This window comes from Coccinella septempunctata, chromosome 1, assembly GCF_907165205.1.
Source record: "Coccinella septempunctata chromosome 1, icCocSept1.1, whole genome shotgun sequence".
NCBI classification, from domain to species: Eukaryota; Metazoa; Arthropoda; class Insecta; order Coleoptera; family Coccinellidae; genus Coccinella; species Coccinella septempunctata.
In genome coordinates this window covers 9,275,206-9,300,681 of record NC_058189.1, presented here as the reverse complement: position 1 = coordinate 9,300,681, position 25,476 = coordinate 9,275,206, and the positions used below count along the sequence as shown (strand labels likewise).

The following is a 25,476-nucleotide window of genomic DNA, read 5'->3' as shown; positions in this document are numbered from 1 at the left end:
ATTGGTTGAAAAAATAGATATTAATTTTATTTCAGGATATTCCCCTGTATATCCTGGGTCTGGCCGACCCACACCTTATGGGCACGAGCCGTCACTGAGCAGAGCTACATATCAGTAGGCGACAAATGGAATTGACCCCCACATATTTGAACCACGGAAACAAATACTTATTATATGAAGCATGAAATACCAATTTTTGCATAATAAGAATATGATAGGAAAAACACTTTCATTTATTTCGATACACAATATTTTTTTATGAAACTATGAAAAGCTGCAGAAATAAATATTTTCATCACAAGGGGACAAGGCACATTGATATATTGGATTCGTTTTGCTATAGTTTCTAAAGGACGAGTAGTAGAATGGGCCTTCGGTACACGTATTGGACATTTCTACGTTCTTTACTTTTTACAAAACTTTGACAAAATTGGTTTTGCAGAAATACGGACTGTTTCTTTTCATAAATTTATTCGAAGCCATTTTAAAAGTCGCTTCTTTCTGAAAGCTGTAAACAAAAAATTTTTGAAGGACCGAAGATATGCCATCATTGTTTTTTTTTATTGCATGTTTGTAGCTATTAAAACCGGGGCTTACTTTCATACCTATTCAATTTAACGATTTTTAATATTCGATTTCAAATGCCACGCTTTTTCATATTTTATAGATTAAGGCCCGTTTACACGCTCAAGATGAAGTCTGCCCGGGTAGAAAATAGGGTTGGTTTTTTGGAATGGACGTTTGAACGACAGAAACTCTGCGACCATACGTTCAAGTTGCTTGCACAAACCAAACGGCTTGAGCGAACGAGCTTTGATAGGTACTGACATCATACAAATTTGAAATGGAACTGAAAAATTTATGTAAAGATTAGAATTTTCGCACATCTTGCCGCAGTTCTCCTAAAACTGCAAAATTGAATTGAAAATTATTTATGGAAACTATTTTCTATTAGTTATCTACCACATGGAACACAAATATTCGCTGAGAAAAAAATTGATTTTCGAAACTAATGATGAATTTCAGTTGTTAATAATGATATTTAATGTTGAAAATGAATTGATGATTCATTCGTTTCGAATAAAATATTGAAGGTCACTTTTGATGATTCGTGAAATTGTGAATACTTATCGTGCCCATAACACAATCGAAAATTCTGGGGTGATATATCAACCCCGAAAATTCCAGTCTCCACCAAGCAATGCGTATAATGAATTTTTTGATTATTTTGGATAATTGTTCTATCCTATAGAGTGGTTTTCTCAAGCTCTAATATATTTATTTATTTTCATAACTCGGACAGGCAAAAATCTACACTTTCAGTATACCACGGAGAACTTGCGAACAACGATGGTAAGTAGCAAAAGACCGGTTTCGCTCTTGTTTGAGCTAGTCAGTACCACATAACTCAACCAAACGATGCCGACTGAATGAAGCAGAGGACCTTTTGTTGAAAGCCAGCAGCGGCATCGAAGTATTAAATAAATCGATGCGACACCTGGCGTTGAGCGATCTAAGCTTTCTCCTACATGGCTACTCAAAGGTAGATATCTGCGTACATTTCTCTTCTCCCTTCGCAATGTTCTGCTAACGACTCCAGTCTGGAGTCTGTTGCCTGTAAAGGCAAGGATAGACAACAGAGGCAATATAAACAGTTTTTACCGAGGCGCATATTACATTTTTTCGTCGACCTCACATACCTTTATGAAAGTAAGAAGTTATGGTCTCATCTAGGTGTCCATAATGGTCAATTCCCTGAGCTCTGGTGAAGTGTTACTGTTATCCATATCGCTATCACTATCCATTCTTGATTATACTGAACACTAACATTCAGACCACGTACCTAATTCACTGGTGAAATCTAGCCGATTTCGTGAAGAATTAATTTGACAACATCAAATGACAGTTATTGTCACAAGCACTTATGTTTTCATCAAATTCTGTATTCACAAAATTGATTCAATGGACGAGTTCAGGAACGTTTGCCAGCCTTTTAAATACTAGAAAAATCTTTTTCAATGGAAACGTATTTTAAAAAAATTATATTTGTTCCTTTCGGTTGCTTTCATCATTTTACTATCCTTGGAATGTCCCCGGCTCTCAAATCCAAGTGATATAAAAAAAAATTTGTATTGAATTTTCAAGGTGAGTTTTGACATTATTCAGTCTATGGATGAAACCAAATTCAATATAAATTTTCTTTCATATCACTGGGATTTGAGAGCCGGGGACATTCCAAGGATCGTAAAATGATGAAAGCAACCGAAAGGCACAAATATAATTTAAAAAAATACATTTCCATTAAAAGAGTTTTTTCTATTCTTTACAAGGTTGGCAAACGTTACTGAACTCGTCCATTGCCCTGGGATCTAATATATTGCTCAGTGACGAAAGCCGGACTAATAGTAAATCAGTACGAAAAGTACTCGCCTTCAAAAATAGTCGACTTTTCATTTGAAAATTATTAAGTAAAATGTCATTTTTTATTCAGGTCGACGAAAAAAGTTTTCATTCGTTTTTTAAATGATGTTCTACTTCGAATAAACCATTGCCTTTCGGTACCCGAAAATATAATTCTTGACAAAGTCGTTAACTTCCGAATTAATCCGAGCTGATTACGGCGCAGTGACCACAAGCTTCAATTAAACTTGTCATTAATCGTTTCAAGTGACTTTTCACTTTTGGCGGTCAGTCCGGTTAAGCTGACAGTAAGACCGCAGATACGTAATTGATGACCAATGTCTAATGAATCAGCGTGTGGTTGTGGGAGCGTGATCATGGTTCTGCACTAAACCCCTGAGCGTAATTCCCATCCGAATTTAGCTTTAATTCCAACTAGATCTATCCGGACTTTTACTTACTGATTGTAGATAAAATTATTTACTCCATTAGCGAGTGGTGACTGAAACAGAACGGTTCTATTTAGCCTGATGAGTTCTTAAAAAATCAACATGCTGCGCCTATAACCTTCATTATGTGGCAAATAAGCAAACATTTGACACAAAGTTCGAACGATAGTGAAATACCATATTTTATAATAGTTGGGGAGTCGACGATAGTGGATTTTGAAGATTAGATGGTAGAAAGAAAAAAGGTTCTATAATGTATGCACTTTCAGCGGAAGGGAAAGCATCTGCAGGTTTTCAAAGATGTAAAAAAAAATGAAGAGTTGAAAATGTAAAAAAAAAATTTTTTCGAGCGTGTCAGAATTTTAGAGGATGTGTTAATTGGACCCCAAGAAAGCTACTTTTCAAGAGATTGACAATTTGGTCTGAGGCAAGGTCACAGCGGTCCTCAGAAAATGCAAAAAAATCTTTACCTGTACATACTCGAGCGTGTCAGATTTTCGTACAGATAGTTAATGGCGTTGCAGACGTGTTGACCCATCAATCTGACAATAATCAGGGGGGGTTGTCTTAATCTGACGTTTGAAGATTATTACAAGGCATTTACACAGAATATCTGCCTCTCGGTATCTCTAATCATTTTTCAATTTTACATACTCTTAACCGTCTTCTTGTTAGAGGGCGATAAAGGCGAGGAGCTTAGCCACACATGCGAAAGGCCAAGGTCAATGTAGGAACCCAGTCTAATGTACATTCATCGCCATACATCTTAAAAACGTTCAAACGTAGAAAAAATTGATTCAGACAAAATTTCTGAATAACGTTCTGCTCTACAACTTTTATAATGAATGCGAAAACAATTTGAAGCCAAAGAGATTATTAAAAAAAAACTGATTCTTGTGTCTTGTTGTCCAATTTTTATTGTTTCGGCTTACTGAAACTGTCAGATTTCATTTTATCCCGTAAGAAAAAAAACACCGGTGAGAATGTACAAGTTGGGCAAAATTCGTTGTCTACTGAGAGGATCTCGAAAACTATAGCAGCTAGAAGAAAACGGATGACACATTTCCGAGCTCATTTTCGGAGAAACAAAGAATGGTGAAAACCACAGTCTCCTACGATACTTCGTTTTTGAGTTTTGAGTTTGACAATTTCCTAAAGCTCTCATAACTTTTTTTCTTTGAAGTTACAAATCTGAAACTTGAACCTTCTACAGGCACTTTTTCACGCTGATGAGCTCAAAATCATTAGGTGAACTTTCATTTTTTTGAATGCAAACTGTTATCGAATTTGTTATTTTTGAATTGGAAAAAAAAATTGTCAGTAGATTCTACGTATGAAAGTGCCTAAAAAGGTTTAAGTTTCAGATCTGTAACTTCAAAGACCAAAAAGTTATGAGAATTTTTCGGAATCGTGAAAATCTCAATTTTTGCTTATAACTCGAAATCTAAAAATAATAGGCCGATTCTGTTTTTAGATTTGGATTAGTCATGAAAAAGGAGCTTGAGAAAGTGTCATCCGTTTTCTTCTAGCTGCTATAGTTCTCTAGATCCCCTCAGCAGACAACGGATTTTGCCCATCCTGTACACGTCACGTTTTTTTGCAAGTTTGGCGCCCTCCTACACATTTTCGTTACGCTTAAATTGTCAGATTAAGAAAATATACATTTTTCAACATGTAACTAACAACATACAGGGTATCCCAAAACTAGTGAATCAAACGTCACACCACGATGGAGTAGAACAAATACTATTGAATGACACAAATATTAGTTCAGCGAAAATGTACCGTTTCCAAAATAAGAAGAATTTTATGAAAATACCTAAAGTTGAAGATTTTTGAACTATTTTTTTCGATCACAGGGCCAGTTTCTGAAAAAAGATAGCTAATTTAAATCATATTAATCCTAGATTATTGTTTTATCACTCCTTAATAAAGTTATTCCAAGTAGTTAATCTATAAGAATTGCTATATTTTTTGTAGGAAGGCAAGCCATAATAGCAAAACAAATATTACAGATATATTATCAATAGGCCACTCCAACCCGCTGTCAGATAGACGTCAAATTTTTATTTCTGTTTGTCCTCCACATTTTTTTGTGGTATTGTGTACCCAAACATGACCCATAATTTAGAATATAATTTTACTTTTAGTTAATATACCAACATTGGTAGTAGTCATAGACAACTTATAGATGGGAAACTCTCCCTCTAATGTTTGGGTTTAATACGCCCCCTGGTGGGTCTTGAAAGAGTTATTTGTAAAAATGCTGCCAACTGGCGGTGATAAATGGTACTAATTGGCGCGAAAATTTAAAATAGCCTCACCTTTCTGATTCTTTCAATTTATTTCCTATTTTGAATTCTAAATCTAAATATGATAATATGATCTTATCGAATTTTTTTCGAATGATATATTATCATAATAGTGAGTATGAGTGGTTGGACATGTAAAGGCACTAAGAAAAACGAAAATTGAAAAAACCAAACATTATATTTTCTATTCTGATAAGTCAGTCTTTTCAGTAAAATTTTTTCGTGAATGTTCATCATCACCCTTTTCTTGACTGCTCCTCGTCTCAATAAGTGGATGGAATTTGAACAGCCAGCAGGTTCCCCTATCATCAGATCATTGTTGCCTTCATGGATCTCTGGAACATTCGTACATTCTTGCATTTCCAGAACATCATCACTTTCATCTGAAAATTTATTAATTTATTACTTGAAATAAATAGTTAACGAAACAGTTATGTAATAACCAATTCGGTTACCACAAATCCATGTCATATCAATTCATTCAACTCACCAGGAAGAAACCAGGACGGGTCCTTTTCGGCCCTCTGTTTTTTGATTTTCTGGAAAATGTCTATCACAAACAAGATATGTTTTCCGTATCTGTTGTGGTGTTTTATTTTTTAGGATAGAATTATTCACTTTTTCCACCCAAAGTTTGAAGAGAGTAGGATATTTTTCTGGATTCAGAAACCGATGACGCTTGCATGTCCTATCCTCACAATTTGGAACACAACACTTAGGTTTCAACCTCATATTTCTTTCCATGTTGAAATTTAGAATATTCCAATATTCGCTCACCCGGCTAACCAAAAACTCAATGTTACCCCTGTGACAGTTCAACAGTGAAAGACAGAGCATAGACAACTTAAGTTGTCTATGAGACAGAGCAAAGAAAACCTAACTCTATAATCTTTGGAGACAGAGGAAATGGAAATCACAGAACACACCCACTTGACTTACTTTATGATGGAAATCGTAACGAAAGACCGAAAACCACGATGCGAGCGCTGTCTGGTGGGTGTTGATGAAATTAAAATCACCTCCAAACGTTTAGTAGGAGAGTTTCCCATCTATAAGTTGTCTATGGTAGTAGTTCAGTGAATGCCAGAAGAGCATGTTCATCAAGAGATGAAGTATAATATTCAGTATCAGCATTGGGTCGCTAGTATTCCATAACTTGGGCGAATCACACAGTATTTTAGCAGGAAGTGTGTAATTATGCCATTCTCTTGTTATGTTGTTGAATGTGGAGGCCGAGGAAACAGAGACAGTGTTAGAATTTTTCGTATTTCTGAAGGATTTTCTGTATTTTAGCATAAGGAGCTTCACACAGAGAACAGAGAGAAAGAGACAACTCTGGCTTCACATATAAAAGACTTGTCAAGGAGACGACAAAAATGTTTGTATGCTATTATTAGGAGAGCTGCTTATACTGGTAATATTTTTATACTCATTTTATTTATGCTGTTTGTTTTCTCACGTGTTATATTTTGTACCAAAGATATTTTTATACTGTAAATACACCTTTTGAATAAAATAGTGTACTTTTTCGACAATATTTAATAAAACATTTTGGAAAAATATTCGTTCCATCTCTAAACTCCATCTTAATTACTCGTACAAAAGCTGCAGAACGAAAGGTCAGGAACAATGGTCAGCACAACATGTTCTATACAGAACCAATGTATTCCACAATCCTCATAGCAGCATTTTATCATAGTTTGATCATTTTTCCCTTCCCTACATGTACACACGTTTGTTTGTCCTCCACAATTTTTGTGAGGTTAGAAGGTTGGTGTGGCCTTAATAGACAACGATTTGTTAATACAAATCGTTCAATATGAGGCAAATTCCAATCAATTTCAACACTATATATTTTTTTGTCCACTGGCAACCAAATAGATTGTATACGTTAATTGTGACCCTCTATCTAGTGGATGTGTACATCCACACATGTACATGAGGCATGTAGGTAATATTTATGTCAGAATAAAAGGACTAACAGGTAACAGGTGACCTGAATTTGAAGCATTTCTCCAAACATGTCGTATGTCAACCCCCTTACCAGAAGATTACTATACTTGCTGAATGATAACATTCATGAAAGGCTTCATCTCAAAACAAGCCTCTGCGGAATGACAAATCTCGAATATTAATCCCTGCGGTGACAGGATAGAATGGAAATTTCTTCTGAAACACGAAGAATGAAAGGAATGAAATACATCTGAGGACAAACAACATGAGAAAAAATTTAATCTCATCGTTTTGAAGCGTGTTTTTCTGCTAATTAAAAGCGGAACACAGAAACGCAGAAATTTTCTTTCTCGACAACTTGGTTCTATACAAATGAAATTATCGAAACACGACAAGCACCAAAACCGCTTTGAGAAATGCTCGGACGACTATTCATCTGGAAATAATGAAAAACAGGGGAGAAAGCGTTCTTCATCTGGTCGAGAATACTCGTTTAGAATCCATCGCGCTTCTTGATGCTGCCTTTCGCAAAGGGTGAGAAAGAAAAATAATTTTATACGGGGTGTTTCAGAATAAGGTTCAGTAAATTCCGGATTTTATTCCTCAGATAATTTTATGATACAAAGATTCTATGGATTATGGGTCTCTGAAATATTGTTTCTGAGATACAGGGTGTTAAAATTTTAAAAAAATATATTTTGTATCATCAGCTGTTAACTCAATGCCGTAGTAAACGAAGTAATTGTATAAGTAAACGTCAAATATGAAGAAAACTTAGAATTTCGTATCTCTCAAATTTGAAATTTGAAAAAAGCATGGGCGTACCATTTTTTTACCAAATTTATTCGGACCGAAAAATGTACGGCCGCTACTGGTGAAAATAAAATGTGATTCATTGAGTACTCATAACCTAACAAAACTAAAAAACCGGTGCGGTTTCAAAAATATTTTCGAAAAGACTATATCTCAAGAACAATGCTTTAGAAACCAATAGGTCATAGAATCTTCGCATCATAAAATCATCTGAGGTCTCTGAGGAATCGATCCCGAATTCACGGAACCTCTTTCTGAAACATGTATAATATATGTATAGAGTCAACGAAATTACAACTATTCGTCGAGAGACTGCAGGAGGGTATAAGAGATCGCACTCAGACCGCATTCGGTCAGGAAATCAAGACCTGGCGGGCCTCCTTTCTCCCTCAAAGACACCATCCTTTGGGTAAGATGTGTTACACTGCACTGTACTGATGAGGGACAATAATCCCGAAATCGGTCTACAGTTTGTGTATATATATTTCAGCTCCTCTAGGAATTCCTTCGCTGATTCATAACTAGCACGCATAAACGGAACGACAGTTCTTCCACAATAATTATAGCATGTGTATGACATACAGTTTAATCAGAGGTTAGCGTAAACGTGGTACCATACAATTTGGTGTATACAAGAGCTTAGGGAAAAACTCGGTAAAAAACCCTTTCTCCCCGTGACTGAAGTGGATTGTAAGAAGAAATTGTTCTCGAAATAAGCTGAAATATTTTATATTGAAGGGCATCTCGCACTGCAAAAATTAATCCTTTCTTCAACAAAAAGAAAAATCCAGAAAGTCTTCTCCAAGATACCAGAAAATTTTATCTGAAATAGAGAGGAAACAAAAGCAGAAAAAAGTAAAATAATAAAATTAGATTCAATATGACAGGTTGACCGAAAATTGACAACCCAATTCAAAAAATATTACGAAACTGCATGTATAGCCCTAAAACCATACTGAATTTATAAATTGGACAATGATTAACCAGATTATTTATGGTTTCTTCTGGTTACCCTCACTCACATCTGGGGCTTTCAACTGAATTCCTAACTAATTTTTTGTTGAAAATAGTGCACGTATTCCATTCAGACTGCGAAAGGTCTTGGTCCCCTATATTCGAATTAAGAAAAGAGTTGGGCCATAAAGGTTTACGTCTTGGAATCGTATTTTCTGGAATGTAGGATAGAATTGGAAACGATTCGGGATAGGATTGGAATTTATTCCAGAAATTCATAACCGCAGTCTGCCTACGAATATGAGGCGATACAATGTTTGAAAGAACTGGTAATCATATTGAATGGGTGAAGATCTAATAGTTCTCATAGAAAGATTAAGCTGTGCATCATGTTTTTTGAACATGAGCACTATTAACCCAAACGGGGTAACAATATTCAGCAGCCGAAAAAACCGAACAGTAGCTAAATCAGCACCCCATGAAATACCATCTAGTTTATGAAGGATATTATTCCTAGTTTTTAACTTCGATAGGTGAAATAAAGTTTCGTGAAGATCCATTCAATATCATGAAGACATACTATAACAGATGAAAGAAAATGTATAGTAGGGCTTTTTTCATAATTTTGGGGAGAATAATCCATACTGATGAAGATCGTTCACTAAACCCAATGTTACAATTAGAAATTCAAATAAATCCTACAGATTGTAGATGATGAAAGGGATGCACTACTTTTGCAGCTAGATTAGACCTCCAGTTCTAGAGTTTGTAATGAGCTCCAGTATTTGAGATGGCTTCAAGGAGATTGACTTCCTCACTTCTACAAGTTTATCGTCCGAAGCACTTTACGTCGGCCAGTAATGGCGAGGTATTTTATCAGCACCTTATCCAGAATTTCTACTTTCTGCCAACGTGATCTGAATAGTTGGTTTTGACTGTCTGGAATATACAATTGTTTTTTATAACAGTCGAATTATGTACACAATTTTCGCAGGAGGAAGTTACTTAACCACTACACGTGTTTGGCATTAGCATCTTCAAGGAGGTGAAGTATATGAAAGTAAAGCTATAGGCATTGAATACTCAACGTGCTTCAAAGCATAAAATAACTACAAATTTTTTCATTTTTCGATCGACCCTGTTTCAACTCCAATGGTTTGGATTACATCGAACTGTCCGAAGCAATGAATAAACATTGCGAAATTAAAATTTCCATAGAGTTTCCGAAAGCCGGCTCTGTTTTCCGAGTTTCAACAGGCGCTGAAATGAAGATGATAGTTGTTGCGCCGCAGGATGTTTGAATTCAGGACACTCCATTTGTATCAACAAATACAATGAAAAGTTAAGCAGTGAATCGACTGAGAAATAGCCAATTTGTAGGGATGTTTGCATTCCATTATGGAAGTAGAGCTTGTTTTCGCTCTTAAATTTCTTCGGGTTTTCTTTCAGATTTTTCTCATTAATCCTGGAGGAATGGAGTGAAATTAACGTTTTTCCGCATTTTCATGAGTCGGTTTCTATTCATTCATAATTTGTATTAAATAATTATAATTTTGTTCGAGATTGTGTTCAACATGTCATGATCAGATGAATCTGCCTATGAAATGACTACATCTGGGTTGTAGTTGGGGAGCCCAAGAGGGAAATTCAGTATTTACTCGAGCGTGTCAGATTAATATAAGGAATGATAATTTGGACCCTGTAGAGTACTGTGATGGGCTTTTTTTCTCACACTGGCCGCTCCTTACCTTTGCTCGGGCGCCAGTGGGGCAATCAGTGAAAACCCACGTCTCTCACAGAATCTCCAAAGACTTAGAGAGCCCGGGTAGACTTAAATGATCAGTGGAGAAGGGTAGCAGTGAAAACTAGGGTGGTAGCGTCTTCTTGGTCTGTGCCTTCTGACGGTTTTTAATCGTTCAAAAAGAGTACCTACCTCTTCTCACGAAAATATAGCTCTAACTGATTTAGGGACTCTCAGTGTCAAAAATTAGTGACAACAAAATAAACGTTCAGTTCTTTATTCCTACTGGATCAAATTATATATTGAAATGTACAAGTAATGACAAATCAGCAGGTCAATCGGCGGCCTGTTCGGTGTGGGGCGGTTGATGAAATACGGTCTCTCCAGGAAAATATGGTTGAAATAGACAGTAAATACTATTAAATTTTGTACGGTCACTCCAGAGGAGTACGGTGGAAATAGACGGTAAATACGGTTAAATTTTGTACGGTCACTCCAGAGGATTACAGTGGAAATAGACGGTAAATACGATTAAATTTTGAAACCCTGGCAAGTCACTCCCTCTGTCGGCGTAAATCGGTACGGTGGCTGGTCCCAGTCCAATTGCAGTGCACCCAGTCTCTCTCTCTCTCTCTTTCTGTGACCCTCAAAATGGCTGCCAGTCAGACAGCAGGTCGGAAGAAGCTGTCAACCTGTAACTTGATCGGTCGGAAGTCGGCAAAATATTAACACACCAAAAAATACGGTAGGAACCCCAAGTCCTCTTGGGACCCAGCGGCGGTCGAACGGTCGCGGAAGCCGGCAATCTACATACACAGCCTACAATGACTAGATCAAGTTAAAACGATAGATAGGTATTTTCAGCTAGTCCAACGGACTAAAGAAAGCAGAAAATAGTGAAGATATTCCCCAAGGTGCACTACGGAAGGAATAAAATGTTACAAGTTACTTGCCCTGAACTTTCAAACTTGTCGTATTTCTAACTGTACCGCACGGTAAATTTCTTACACACTTTTCTCGGCACCTCGATCTCAACTCTTGACCTTCAGCGCCGGGCCTCGAAGAAGTACCCCCTTCGCAGTCTCCGCGGAAAACTGTCCCCACTATGACTAACTAATTTCACCATTGGATATACTCAAATTGTTCGGTCAATCAACCGAATCAGAATTATAAAATATATGTATTCTGAAAACAAAAGATATAAATGGTTTCCGCTACAAACATGGGCCTGGTCGGTGGAAAACAATGTCAAAATATCAATCGGTAAATCCTCCCTATGACAATACAACGGTTTTCCTCCAAAATAATTCGATTGTTATGTCCTATTATGAAAGTATCGATGAAGAAATTTCCTTTTGTGGCGGAGCGAAAATCTGCCTCGTCACAGTACCTCTACAAAAAATTGGACCTGTATATAGGGGAAATTATTTAGGACAGCCTGTCAGAATAGTGAAAAAAAACGATCAATGTACATACTCGAGCGTATCAGATTAAGATATATGTGGTTAAATACATGTTGAAAAGTATATTCTCTTAATCTTACAATTTGAGCGAGACGAAAATGTGTGGGAGGCCGCCAAACTTGCAAAAAAAAAACGTCACGTGTACATTCTCGAGCGTGATGGCCTTTTCTCCTTATTTGTAGCTAATGATTCAGGAATAACGGAAAAAATATAATCTGACACTTTCAGCAGTCAGAAGAATCAGTTTTTTTGAATTATCTGCTCTCTTTGGCTTCAAATTGTTTTCGCATTCATTATGAAAATTGTATGGCATAACATTTTCTACAAATTTTGTCCGAAGCAATTTTTTCTACGTTTGAAAGTTTTTGAGATATATGGAGATACATGTACATTGGACTGGATTTCTACATTGACCTTGCCCTTTCGCATGTGTGGCTAAGCTCCTCGCCCCTATCCCCGTCTATCTCGAAAACGGTGTATGAAAAATTGCTTCAGACAAAAGTTGTATTAAATTTTGTTATCTACAACTTTCATAATGAATACAGAAACGATTTGAGGTACAGGAAGAGAGATATTTGGAAAAAATTCATTTTTATCATCTTTAGATTAGAACCCCCCCCATGATTAATGTCCGATTAATATGTCAACACATCTGCAACACCGAGATCAACGATCTGTATCAAATTTGACTCGAATATGTACAAGTAATGATTTTTTTGGATATTCAAAGTTTCGCTGTGACCTTGCGTCACGTCCGAATTGACAGTCTCTTGAAAAGTAGATTCTTTTGTGTCCAATTAACACAACGCAACGGTTCGAATTCATGGCAGTAACGTAATTGCCCCGGACATATAAATCATAAATGGATCACGCCTTCAAAAGTAAGACAGATGAATAATAAACGGAATTATTTCAGATGCATAATATCCTCCGATAATTAAATCAACAAATGCTACGATCCAAATCGAACTAGCAAACTACCATCACTCAGAATATCAACAGGAATTCAATTTCGTCGACAAATAGTAGATGCTGACCATGGTTTAGGTCTCATTTGACCTCATCAGAGCAACATGAGTGTTCATAATTTGAGTGATGGAAGTTTGTTAGTCCGATTTATATCGTAGCCTTTGTTGATTTAATGATAATTTTAACGATAGTTCCAGGGGCGTTACCTCCAAAATTTTCAGGTGTTGTTCAATAGTAAATTTTATTGATTGCAAATAAAAAGTTAACGAATCGTCGCACGGTGCAGTCCTAGGAAAAAACTAATATGGTGATTCTGCGTCTTTGATTAATCCAAAAATGAACCCCTCTTCAATATATTTCATAGTCGAAATATACGGACTCCGCACACTTACTCTCCGCTCAGTTACCCCGAATCACTCTACTTGAAAAAATGGCAATGATAGTCCCAAAACGATTTCATTGGAAGTAAACTAACATGAATATACATACATAAAGCAAAAAAAAATACAAAATTTAGAAAATTCTTTCACTTAGTCACAATTACATATAGAATGAAAAAGTAATAACCCAAGATTTAAAAAAAAATTGAAAAATTTTTTAGGACATCACTGATGATATTAAATGAATCGATGAAAAACTATGTATACTCGTATGTTAACTGTGAATAATTCTGCGATCTCTGTGTTGGCTAATTTGAATGTTCAACAACTCCAAGATTTTCATGTTAGAGTGAAAAGGGCGCGGATTGCATGGACTACCCCCATAAACAGCTCGCATGATGCCGTGCTTGTGTATCTTATTAAAACTACTTTAACACCCTAATAACTATTATTTGAAAAGTTATCATTGTCATATCAAGAATATTGTGCTGCTCAGAATTCCATTTTTGATATAAGAAATAATTGACGGCTTCCCAAGATCTGGTTATTTGTGCATGCTATACATATAGACCCAAAGCGGCAAGTTCCGCGAATAGCTGATACCTATCGGAACACTTTTCAGAATAAATAAGCCCCTAATTTCCTGAAAGGCAAGTGTGAATTATAAATGAACTGCGTCCAAATTGTGGTTGAGTATGGATTATAATGGCTACAGCGCCAGGAATTCGCAGGATAAGATTCCACAATCATTCTCTTTCTTCATTTAACGTGTATTTATGAAGAAAAATAATTTCTTTATGAAACCAGTTGGGAAAAAGCAGAATTTTTCGTAATGAGCGCATTTAAAAAAACGCGAAATACGAGAAATAATGTTTCTCAATGTGTTTCGCACAAAATTTTTTTCTAATTTTGATTAGAATGTGGCTATGAATTCAAATTAGAAGTACCAAAATAGTATACAGGATGTATTTGAAGGTGAGGCTTTTTTCAACAGAATTTGGAACTAGTCAAAATTAAGCGTTTCACCAAAAATTACTTATACAAAACTTTCAAAATGACAAAGTTAAGAAAAAAATTTAAAATGATTAATGTAAATTGATCCTTATACGACCCTAGACCGTTTGTTAACTGAATTATAGCAAATCAATGGGAAGAAACTTATCACCTGATTCGACCATGTGGTTTCGTGTAGGATATTGGTTCGTTTGATATTTACGTGGTAATGAAAATGGAAACTTAGGATTGCCGAGTTGTTCTCATTATTTTTTAGTAACTAACACGATTTTATGAAAAGGCTCATTTCGATACCAACTTCCAGAAGAGACTTAGGACACAAGTGTAAAAAATAGAATAATACTTAAAAATCTGACCAATAAAATTATTCTAAATTCACGAATTTTTTCACAATGGGCATCACAATCTTCTTGTTCGAACATTCCAACAATCGTCGTAAAAATGGGATGAAATGAGGAAATACCATTGCACTTTTTCAACATAACTAACCTAATTACTTTCAAGAAACTGCCTCGATTTTCTACTTTTTTTTCACCCTGCACTAAACAAAAATTACGATTCTCTGAAAAGTGACCTGGGGCATCTAATCCGATGAACTTGGTACTGAACCATTCATTATCCAGCCATATGTTAATGTTTTGTTTCGTTTTTGCTATGCCGGAGTCACCTTGTACAGTCCCGTACTTGAAATTCAATGAAATTTTGTCGAAATTCTAGGGGTTGTATCTCAGCCATCTTGGATATTGTATATAGACAATTTGTGGTTGAAAGACTTATTTTGATGAGTTCCAACATCTGTCAAAAAAAGCCTCACCTTTGAAAACACCCTGCATAAAAGCGTCCCTTGCAAATTCCTTTTAAGTCATCTGACGAAATTTTTTTAATTTCTCACTCCGTTGCTATGGAAGCAAGTATCTTTTGATTATCCGTTGCGAAATATTTAAATTTTTGTGTTTATTTTCATTTATTTAATAATTAGAAAAGAAACAGTCTAACGCTCACTGCAGTATTCACTACAAATAAAAAAATTATGTACCCAGAAAAGTAAATGAAAAATAAAAGAGTTCACAACAAATACCAGATGAACACCGTTCAATAAGGATGTCAAAGTACACAGTATCTCATCAATATTATAATATTATCATCGCTTCATTCATATTATCTTAACAAAACAAAGAAAACGCTCTTTTCTTTTATTTCCGTTTTTTTTCACCTGTTTCTTCCTTTTTTTTCGTTTTTGAGATCAGGGAACAGGCACTCTAAAAATCACCCCCAACTTTCTTCTGAGTCCAAGGCAACTCTACTGTATTATCAAGACCAGTGCACGAGTGGAGCATTCTTCCCAAAGGGGAATATTTAGCACTGATGGTACGCCTTAAGTGCAGATAAAATCTCTCAACATGTCTATGTTGTCGTGAAGGTATATGGGAATTTATTCGCCAAATGATATCTGGAGCCTCTGAGAGACCCTTCATGAGTTTATAGTTGAACATAATGTCGCCATCTTCCTACCAACTCCGAGAGTCAGTAGATTGAAGTGACACAATCGGAGCATATAGTTGCATGGATTTCGGGATGTCAAATGAAATTCTGTTTTGAAACCCAGGATTCTGAGAAATCTCTTCTGTACCTTCTCCATTCTCTTAATATAGGTGGTAAAATGAGTTAAAAAAATACCACGAATCTTTTTTATACTACTAGTTCTGATAAGAGTGAAATGAATCAATCGCATATGGGTGGAAGGAACCATTCCTATCGCGTGTGAAAGATATTGCATGGCATTCTTAGAGATTGAGGAATAGATCATTTGCAGCACAAAAATCAGCAAATCTCAGTACTTGCTGCTGGAGAAGAATGCAATCCTGAATACAACAGATCTGTAAGAACTTGAGCTCATCAGTGAAGAGAAAATATGAAAATTTATTGAGGTAAGCGAGAAATAGGAAAAAACCAAGATGGGGGTCTTGGGGAATCCCAGACAAAGAACAAATCATTCATGACAAAAACCCCTCAATGGAGACATATTGTTCTCGATCTATGATATAGGATTCAAACCATTTCAGCAACGTGCAGCTTACATCCAACATGGTAAGCTCAAAAGTCAGGAGTTCTATATTGACCTTATCGAAGGCTTTACTAAAATCACCCACAGATTTATTGAAAATCAGGGGAAGATCAAGCGAGATGCAGCAAGCTCTGGCGGGGATAGAATCAGCTTTTTTCTATATTTATCTTAGAAAGCGCCTCACGATCGATCACGAACACTTTAAACAGATATGTATATGAATTCCACTCAAACAGTTATGAGGGAGAGAGCCATTATATTGAGTACGATTCCTGGAGTCAGGCTTCATGTAAACATCCCCAAAGTAATCAGCAAACATATTACATAAATCCTCACCTGGGGTTACACAGCTGTCGTTATAATATGAGAGAGAATTAGGGATATTTAGGTCCTTATTTTTGATTTCAATATGATCAACATGGACTATCTGCTATCTCAGACTGTACGGAACATAAAATTTTTTTGAAATCAGATTTTTTCTGTCGCTTAGATTTAGACCGTAAGGATTGAAACATCGTATAATCGTCAACGTGCTTATAGATTTTCCATTTCAAATGATATCTGTTCTTTTCTTTTTGAGCTTTGAAAAATAACTAGGAAAGCCTAGATTACTTTTTTCAAATTTAGGTACAAGAGTGTTGATAAGGCCACCACTTAGAATATTATAAAACAGAGACAAATCATCATTTATGTTACGATCCACAAATAATTCCTTCCTTGGTGTATTTATCAGATAATTATTTACTTCTAAATATTTTTCGTCTTCAGAATTATTGAACGTAGTTTAATTATTCTTCAAAGTCCGAAGGGGATCTATGCTCAGTAAGAATTCCACAAAGGGATGATGGCTATCTTCCGGTACATAGGGTTGCTCACAAGGCTTACTCTATGACTCTATGACGACTCCCACTAAAAACCTTTAACTGTTTCTTCATAAGTACCGGGCATTTTGCCTATAAACCAGTGGACTCTTTGGTTTCTGGTTTCTGGACTCTCACCCCATGTGAGATAATTGTGTGCTCCCTATATCTTTCTCCTCTTTGGTTTGGTGAGACTGAATTAATATTTCAGATTTGCGTTCTTAGTTGATCTCTCGGTCTTGATCAACTAGCTTCTTCATTTTTCGGCTCTTTGAATTGGTGCCTCTATTTCGTAAGGTTTCAGTGTTATCGAGAACAAATGTTCGACAATAGGAACAAAATATCACTAACATTCGAAAAGGGCCAATTATTTTGATCCTCTTTGAGAAAGAATCCATAAACTACTATATAATCCCCAGAAAATGTTAAAAAGCATATCTGAAATGTTATTCACGAAAATATACGATTAGTGTGCACTTACTCTAATCCCTGAAGATACTTTTCATATATATTCAAGTGTCAAAATGAAAAACAAGGTTTCCAGATTCAAACATTGTCTTGTAGAATAACTTTGAAACTTTCAGTGAATGAATGAAATTTTTGGCATGAGTGCGCATTTGTCGCAATGCTTGCTGAACTACCAATATATTTGTTCATTTGTTATTGTTTTCCTCTTTTTCCTTCATTTTTTGGGACATTCGAATGTTCATTACCCACTCCTTGAAATTTTTTCAAACTTGGTTTATGGGAATGAGTAGAAAAAAATCGACCACAATTCATTTGATTTATTTTTCTAACCTAACATGCAAGTAACTCCCTTATTGGAGCTTTGGTGGTTCTATATACTTCTATTATTGTGTTCGTTGCAAATTTAGTGAAACCAACTTGGGTAGCAACAATGAATTTTACCACATCATTATGACCTCTCCTGATCGCATCAACAGCCTTAAGTATTATATTATCAGTTACATAGTTAGCAATTGCATGGTCTATTTTCCTAACTTCGTGATTCATTCCAATTGCGAAATCGCCTAACTTCTCGATGACAGCCTCTCCTGCATAGCTAACGCGACAAACAGTCTTAGTCAATCCTGGAAAAGAAGATAAGAAAATAATAGTAAATAATTTTCCACAAGAATGTAGACTTTAATATTCATAGTAAAATCTTCTCATAATGATAATATGTTTCCTCCCACAAAGACAAGGCATAAGAAAGCGAAAAGATCGAAGTTGAAGAATAACATAAATTTCAAAGTTCGAAGAAACCAAGCTGAAGATACTGCGTCCAATTCAAGAGGAAGAAACAAATACCAAACTGAACCTCATGTAATGTTTTTGAATACCGTAATATGATCGTTTTTGCAATAATTGAAAACCAAAACTGTATGTCATTTTGTCCGCATTTCCTCTATATCAATTCACACATGTGTACATAATGCCATCCTTGTCTTTACGAGATATTTAAGCATCAAGTAATTCGAAAATAAAGGAATCTGATTTCACTCTGTTTGTCATTTTTCGTCAAACAAAAAATTTAATGATTGACTACGGAGCTGGACAAGAACACAAACTGAAGTTTTTTTTTCATTCACAGAGAAGTATTCTGATTTAGCGCCCATCTCACAAAGTACCGTATCGTCAGAGTGTCCTCACTAAAAATGTCAATATGAATGAACTCCTCTCTGTTCACGAAAATCTTCAAGTCTTCATACAAGGAGATAGTCGCGGAACTCGAAATAAGCCAGTCTTCAGTGAGGAGAATTCTTAAATCATACAGATTTCATCCTTATGAAATGACAATACCCCATGGAACTCACCAAAGATGATCCATATAAAAGACTCCCTGCCTGGGCGCCAAAAATTGGTCTGTCACCCAGATAAAAACGATGAGAATGTCAAGGCTGTCAAGATAACCTACATCGAGAACACAGAATACGGAGTAAAAACAAGTAGAATGAACAATAAACATGGAAAACATGAGAATCTACGAAATCACGAAAAAAACGAATCAAAGAAAGAAAGCCAGCCAAGAAATATGCACATACAAAATAATCCACCAAAACAACAACAAAATGGAGGAAAAGTCAAAGTATCAACGGACCGCAGTGATGAGGTTGAACAGGGGTGGGAAAACATTCGTCGAAGAGGAAGTCAGCAACTCAACTTAACTTAAGTTAACAACTTTACTTTCACAATTTTACAGTACACAACCTGATGATGGCATTTTTGCCGAGACATGTCTTGTGAATAAATTTGTTGAGCCTTTAAATTGAAGTTTTGAGAACACTGTTTCGAATTATACAGTTCAGTAAGATGGGTTTTAGAGATGTCAATAATAATGGCACTATGTTCGATATCCATATCGTTCGATATATCATGTGATCATTTTGGGGGGGAGGGAGAAATTCAACCTTAAAAACGGCATAAGATTTCTAATTTTTCCGAAAGAGATCATACTAATTAACCTTCTGTCCCTTCTATCTGTAAATTCGCATATATGTATCCAAAGTTTGTGTTGAAGCTGTTCCAAAGCATCGTCGTTTCTACGACCACAAACAAGGCGATTTTGTACCAAATTGCAACAAATTCTGTGACTTGGTACTGGCGCATCCAAATTTGACAAAACGCACCAAACAAAATGGAATATATCCTTACAACATAGTTCGCCTAATATTTGATACTATTTAGTATCTACTCACCTAGTAAGTTTAGAATGGGAGTGGCTATTCCATCTCGAGATCCAATACCTGAATGTTTATCAATTCCTCGTCCAGTTTTCCTTCGTTTACTGTTCTTCCCACGTTTTACATCTTCTTCACTACTAGAAGATGATGATGACGAATCTTCTGAGGAACCGAATAGATCAATTTTCTTATCTTTCTTTCCATGAAACAAACCACCAAGTTTAGCACCTGCGCCCCCTAACGTTCCTTCAGCTCCGCCTATCAGACCTCCGGCTGCTGCTCCTAGATTTCCGATGCCTCCGAGACCAATACGGCCTCCTGCTTTCATACCACCCTTCAGTGCAGCTCCTATTTGAAGAAGAATAATAATAAGAATTAATTTAGATGCATATCACCCGCTGATATGAATATCAACAAGCTTCACGATCTGAATTGAACTAGCCAATTTGCCATCGTCAGGGCCACTAAATGGAGTACGCTCCATCGAAGAAGAGCAGAAGCTTTCCCTAATTATAATGTAAATGGTAGACAATAAATTCTTAGAATGGATTATTTCAACTCCGCGAATTCAAATTTGGGATAAATTCTTATATCTTCTGATGCATTGTCTATCATCAGAGATAATTCTTGTTTATTATCAGTAACAAAGCCTACACAGAACACAACTGGTTCTCCGAAATCGTACAATCTCACTGAGCTGAGCTGTACCTCACTACCTACGGAGAATCAAGATAAAATAATATTCAGTGAAAATCAAGTCGATGTCGTGACAATATTTTCATTATCTAATTAATACAACATGCTACAGTTCCGAGGGACAATTCTCCTCTCCTTCAGGCTAAAAAAAAACGTAAAAATAATATTGAGCAATGAAGCAACTGTAGCATGTTGTATTAATTAGATAAAATATTACCACGACACCGTCTTGATTTTCACTGATTCTCATTTTTTTGGCAACTGATGGTTTTATTACAAGAATATAATAATAATAAATAAATAATAAATGCAACAGATGCTGAAAATGGTGGAAGGATTCTCGGAAGACATCAAAATGAAGTTTGGACTAGAAAAATGTCGACTGCTGAACATAGCGAGAGGGAAAATAGAAGATGGTACGTTCAAACTCAAGGATGGTGCAGAAATTCAAGCATTAAAGGAAGGAGACAAATACAAGTATCTCGGCATAAAATAGGTAAGAAAAATCAATCAGAGCCATATGAAGAAAGATTTAACGGAGGAGTTCACCCGAAGATTGAGTTGGATAATGAGAACTGGTCTCAACAGCCAGAATATGATAAAAGCGATTTATACCTACGCTTGCTCAGCACCGAGCTACTCATTCGGTATCATCTATTGGACCACCACGGGCTTAGCAGCCCTAAGCAGAAAAATAAGGACGATGCCGACAAAACATAATTAACATCACCCCAAAAGTTCAATAGAACGGATAGAGCTTCCACGACACCTCGGGGGTAGAGGAATTGTTGACTTGTCCAACCGCATGTACCAGGAAATTGAAGGACCTAAACAAAGCTGCTTCGTTAGAACTCCATCGAGTAGTTTGTGCTGCTGATAGTTCTACTCTGTTAAAGCTACAGCAGGACCACTTGGAAACCGTCGAACACTCTGCAGAAAGCAAAATGCAGAAACTGATTGGCAAACCTTTGCATGGAAGGCCCCAAAATATCTGCGTCTAACTACTGGTTGACTTCCGGAAGGTTGTTTCCCGAGACAGAGGGCTTCATCTTCGCCATCCAGGACCAGGTGATTCCGACAGTGGAAGCTGAAGATATCTGGGATAAGTGAATGTTCCTCTGGAGAGGAGTGTGAAAGCCGCAAGGCTAAAGTCATAAATAGTAAATAGAAAGATTTCGAATATTCTCACAAAAGGTGCATATATCACAACAGCGATCTAAATGATGAACACTCCTGCCTAATACTCGTATGTTCCCAATTGTTTGATATTCCCATTTAACTATTCCAACTGAATTGAAAATTACATTCAGAATATCTGAATTGATGTGATCAAACTTTTTCCACAAAAGGCAAAAACAGAGGCTGTTTCAACTCGATTCATATAATTATTTCCAACAAAATAAACATTTACCAAGAGCACAACACAAAGTTTCAGAAATAATGGATCGGTAGCTTGCGAGAGAACAATATTGCAATAGTTATTTGTGTAACCAGTTGGGAAAAGCATTATTTTTAGTAATGAGCGTGAAATACGAAAAATAGTGTTTCCCAACGTGTTTCACACAACATTTTTCTAATTTTGAGTAGGATGTTGCTATGAATTCGAATTAAAAGTACCATAAACGTCTTTAAAACCTTCTCTCGGATATTCATTTAAAATCGTCTAGTGACAGAAATTATTCAATTTTTCACTTCGTTGCCATGAAAACAAGTATCGTATCATCATCAGTTGCGAAATATTTTACTTTGTGTAACTGGTTGCGAAAAGTAAATCGTTTCAAAACGTCAATGTGTTTTGAAATGTGTCACTTATCATGTCAAAATAAGAAAAAATATTTTCCAATATTGTTCTGCTAAGTTACTGAATTGAAATGCACTGCGCAAAAAAATTAATGCACATTCTGAAAATCTCAATTTTAATGAAAGTTAACTCTACATTGACTTTATAACTTATTTTTTATGTTCTCTCGGGAAGGTTTTGAACGAAACAAGACACATTAAATGGAAGAAAAATTCAGGATTTCACCGAATCTTATAAGAAAGAAGAGAAATGAACAATTTTCAAAATACTGAAATGCTGATAAGTGATTTAATATTTGGTATTTCCACCCCTTGCGTTAATTACAGCTCGGTAACGACGGTTCATACTCAAAATGAGTGATCTTAAAATGTTCTGATCTAATCCTTCCCAGATTTCTCCGAGTTGGATTCCTAAGTCATTAAGAGTAGATGGAACTTCTCAGCCTTCTATTGAGGTTGTCCCAAACCTGCTCAATCGGATTGAGATCTGGACTTCTTGCTGGCCATTCCATTCGAGAGTCTTCAACCTCTTCAAGGTCTGGGGTCTGGCATTATCGTCCATAAAAATGAAATTTTCACCAATGTATGGGGCAAATGGCACTACATGCTCTTCAAGAATGTTCCTTATATACTTATCAGCATTCATAGCTCCATTATCAACGACCACTAGGTCTGTGCGAGCAGAAGATAATTCACCCCATACCATAATCGATCCTCCCCCATACCATAATCGATCCTCCCCCGAAACCAGTAGTATTCAGGAAATTGCACTGAGCATATCTTTCATGTGGACGTCTGTATACAAGGGAACGTCGATCATATTGGTAGAGACAGAATCTAGACTCATCTGTGAAGAGAACTCTTTCCCAATCGGCCTCTTCCCAATGGATATGCTCTCTCGCAAAATCCAAACGCGCCCTTCGATGGGCTGGGGTAAGAGCTGGGCCTCTTGCCGGTACACGAGGCCTTAAATCATATTCTCTGAGGCGATTTCTTATTGTCTGAGTGCTAATTTGCACATCATGAGTTTGCTCACGCTGAATTTGAGGGAGGCGAGCGGTTGCAAACCGTTGTCTCAACGAAGAAACTCTCAACGTTCTTGAATGGCTGTTGTTACCCGTGGTCTACCTTGTCCTGGTCTTCGGACATTCATACCTGTCTCCCTGAATCGCTGCAACATTCTGGACACACTTGTATGGGAAACTCCAAACCTTTCTGCAATTCTTGTGTATGTCCACCCTTCTTCTCGCAAAACTACCGCTTGGGCACATTCCTCTTGGGTCAAATTGCGTGTTTCGCGTTGCATAGCGATCGAGTGTAGAAAATCAAACGAAAGAAAAACTATTGATCACTAGAATTGATCGAGAACAACTGATTTTAGAATGAAGCCAATACATTCAAAATCTGATAATACCATCTTTTTTTTATTCCTGCTAGGAAAAAACATCTGTATTGAAGAAAACCGTTGAAAGTGGATAACATATGCATGCATAATTCTGATAAAAATAATTATCATTGAGAACACCTTCAGTTGTAGAATAAATTTTAGATTTCCATAATGTGGCGTTAATTTTTTTGCGCAGTGTATATTGGAAGAGACATCATGATGAGAATAAAATAAATTGTTGCCTTTACCAGAACAACAAAGTATCATGGAATACAAAAGATAAAATAATTTTTTACAACCTTCTCAAGACGAACTTTCTGTAGATCAGATAATTTAAAGTTCAAGTGAAAGAACTTCAAAGTGTAAATAGTGTCGTATATACACAGAATATTCGATTTCGAGTACAATGGAAGGGTCATTCAAATGAGTCAGAGTTATTTCGAATTCAATATTATCGTTCTCTAAAGAATATCATTTCACCAAGTGGATATGAAAATTTTATAATCTTTCGCATTCAACATATCATGAAAACCATACAAAATTTTAACCGTTCAAACAAAATCTCCCCTCAATTCTTGTTCGAATGTTTTTCATATTATATACCGAGTGATATATTTCACCTGACACGTTAATGGAAATTTTGGAATACGAGGTCTGCCATTTGTTTGAATTCTTTTGTGAGCTTATGGAGAATGCTTACAGTAACAATCCTGTGAAATATCAACGAGAAATTGGCAAAATTAATGAAGATGAGTTCATAATTTTATCATTTCTTCAAAAATCACCCTATATGCTTCTGAAACTAATTTCCTTAAGGTACATTTAATTCCCCATTCCTCATTTAGACTCGGCCGTTGTCCCTTGCATCACCAGTCACCCCGTATACTAGACAATATTGTGAATATGGAGATCCTCAATCCTCATTGCAAAAGATTATTGCATAAATGAGAATAACTTACTCTCAAAATTATCGTAACTCACCCCCTCCTCCAATTCCAAGAAGAGTGTTACCGAAACTGAAGATGGCGACAAAGATTGAAAGCCAAGTGAGCACATACATTTTGATGATTCCAGGTAGTGAACTGCTATGGTGGATTTTTTTGCAACCGATATTTATACTTTCAATGTCCTCCCTACGAAGATAGGTTAGAAAGGAATCAAATTTTCCATTATCGTTATCAACCGTCACTGTGCTTAAGTGGCCAAATCAATCAATCTACTCGATGTTAATTTTTCATTCTCCATATATGTAACTGAAGTGGATAATGACATAAACTGGACCTTCGAAAATGACTTATGATCAAAGTAGCTTATATTCATTTTTCAAATCCTCGAGCAGAAAAACATATATAATTTGGCATATGATTTGTAAATCGACTTTTATTGAAAAAAGAATTTCTTTCTCGTTCCATCAATTTATCTACGGAATTTCAATTATAGTTCTGCTTTCGTGGTGGAAGAATTCCATAAATATGAATGGAATTATGATAATAACATAATAAAAATTCGATATCGAATTTTAAAAAATCATAGAAA

At 36.1% G+C, this 25,476-nt stretch overlaps 1 protein-coding gene and 1 long non-coding RNA gene across 2 annotated transcripts; both read right to left on the bottom strand.

Annotated features, from left to right (window-relative positions):
• Positions 1-5,320: 5,320 nt before the first annotated feature.
• LOC123320582 lies at positions 5,321-6,015 on the bottom strand. The gene is made up of 2 exons (XR_006538779.1): positions 5,652-6,015; positions 5,321-5,544 (listed from the first exon to the last, which is right to left on the bottom strand). It is a non-coding gene; the product is annotated as an uncharacterized LOC123320582 (long non-coding RNA).
• A 12,128-nt stretch (positions 6,016-18,143) lies between these two features.
• LOC123314041 lies at positions 18,144-25,067 on the bottom strand. Its single transcript, XM_044899157.1, has 3 exons — positions 24,922-25,067; positions 20,073-20,405; positions 18,144-18,464 (listed from the first exon to the last, which is right to left on the bottom strand). Exons 1-3 carry the CDS (start codon positions 24,998-25,000, stop codon positions 18,172-18,174), a joined length of 705 nt encoding a protein of 234 aa, XP_044755092.1. The 5' UTR covers positions 25,001-25,067; the 3' UTR covers positions 18,144-18,171.
• Positions 25,068-25,476: the final 409 nt, after the last annotated feature.

Excerpts from the sequence above, each read along its gene's own strand:
- LOC123314041 (XM_044899157.1), bottom strand. The coding sequence starts at position 25,000 with ATGTATGTGCTCACTTGGCTTTCAATCTTTGTCGCCATCTTCAGTTTC. Across the intron at positions 20,406-24,921 it reads TCTTGGAATTGGAGGAGGGG|GAGCTGCACTGAAGGGTGGT; the intron begins GTGAGTTACGAT and ends TTCTTCAAATAG. Across the intron at positions 18,465-20,072 it reads TCCCATTCTAAACTTACTAG|GATTGACTAAGACTGTTTGT; the intron begins GTGAGTAGATAC and ends CTTCTTTTCCAG.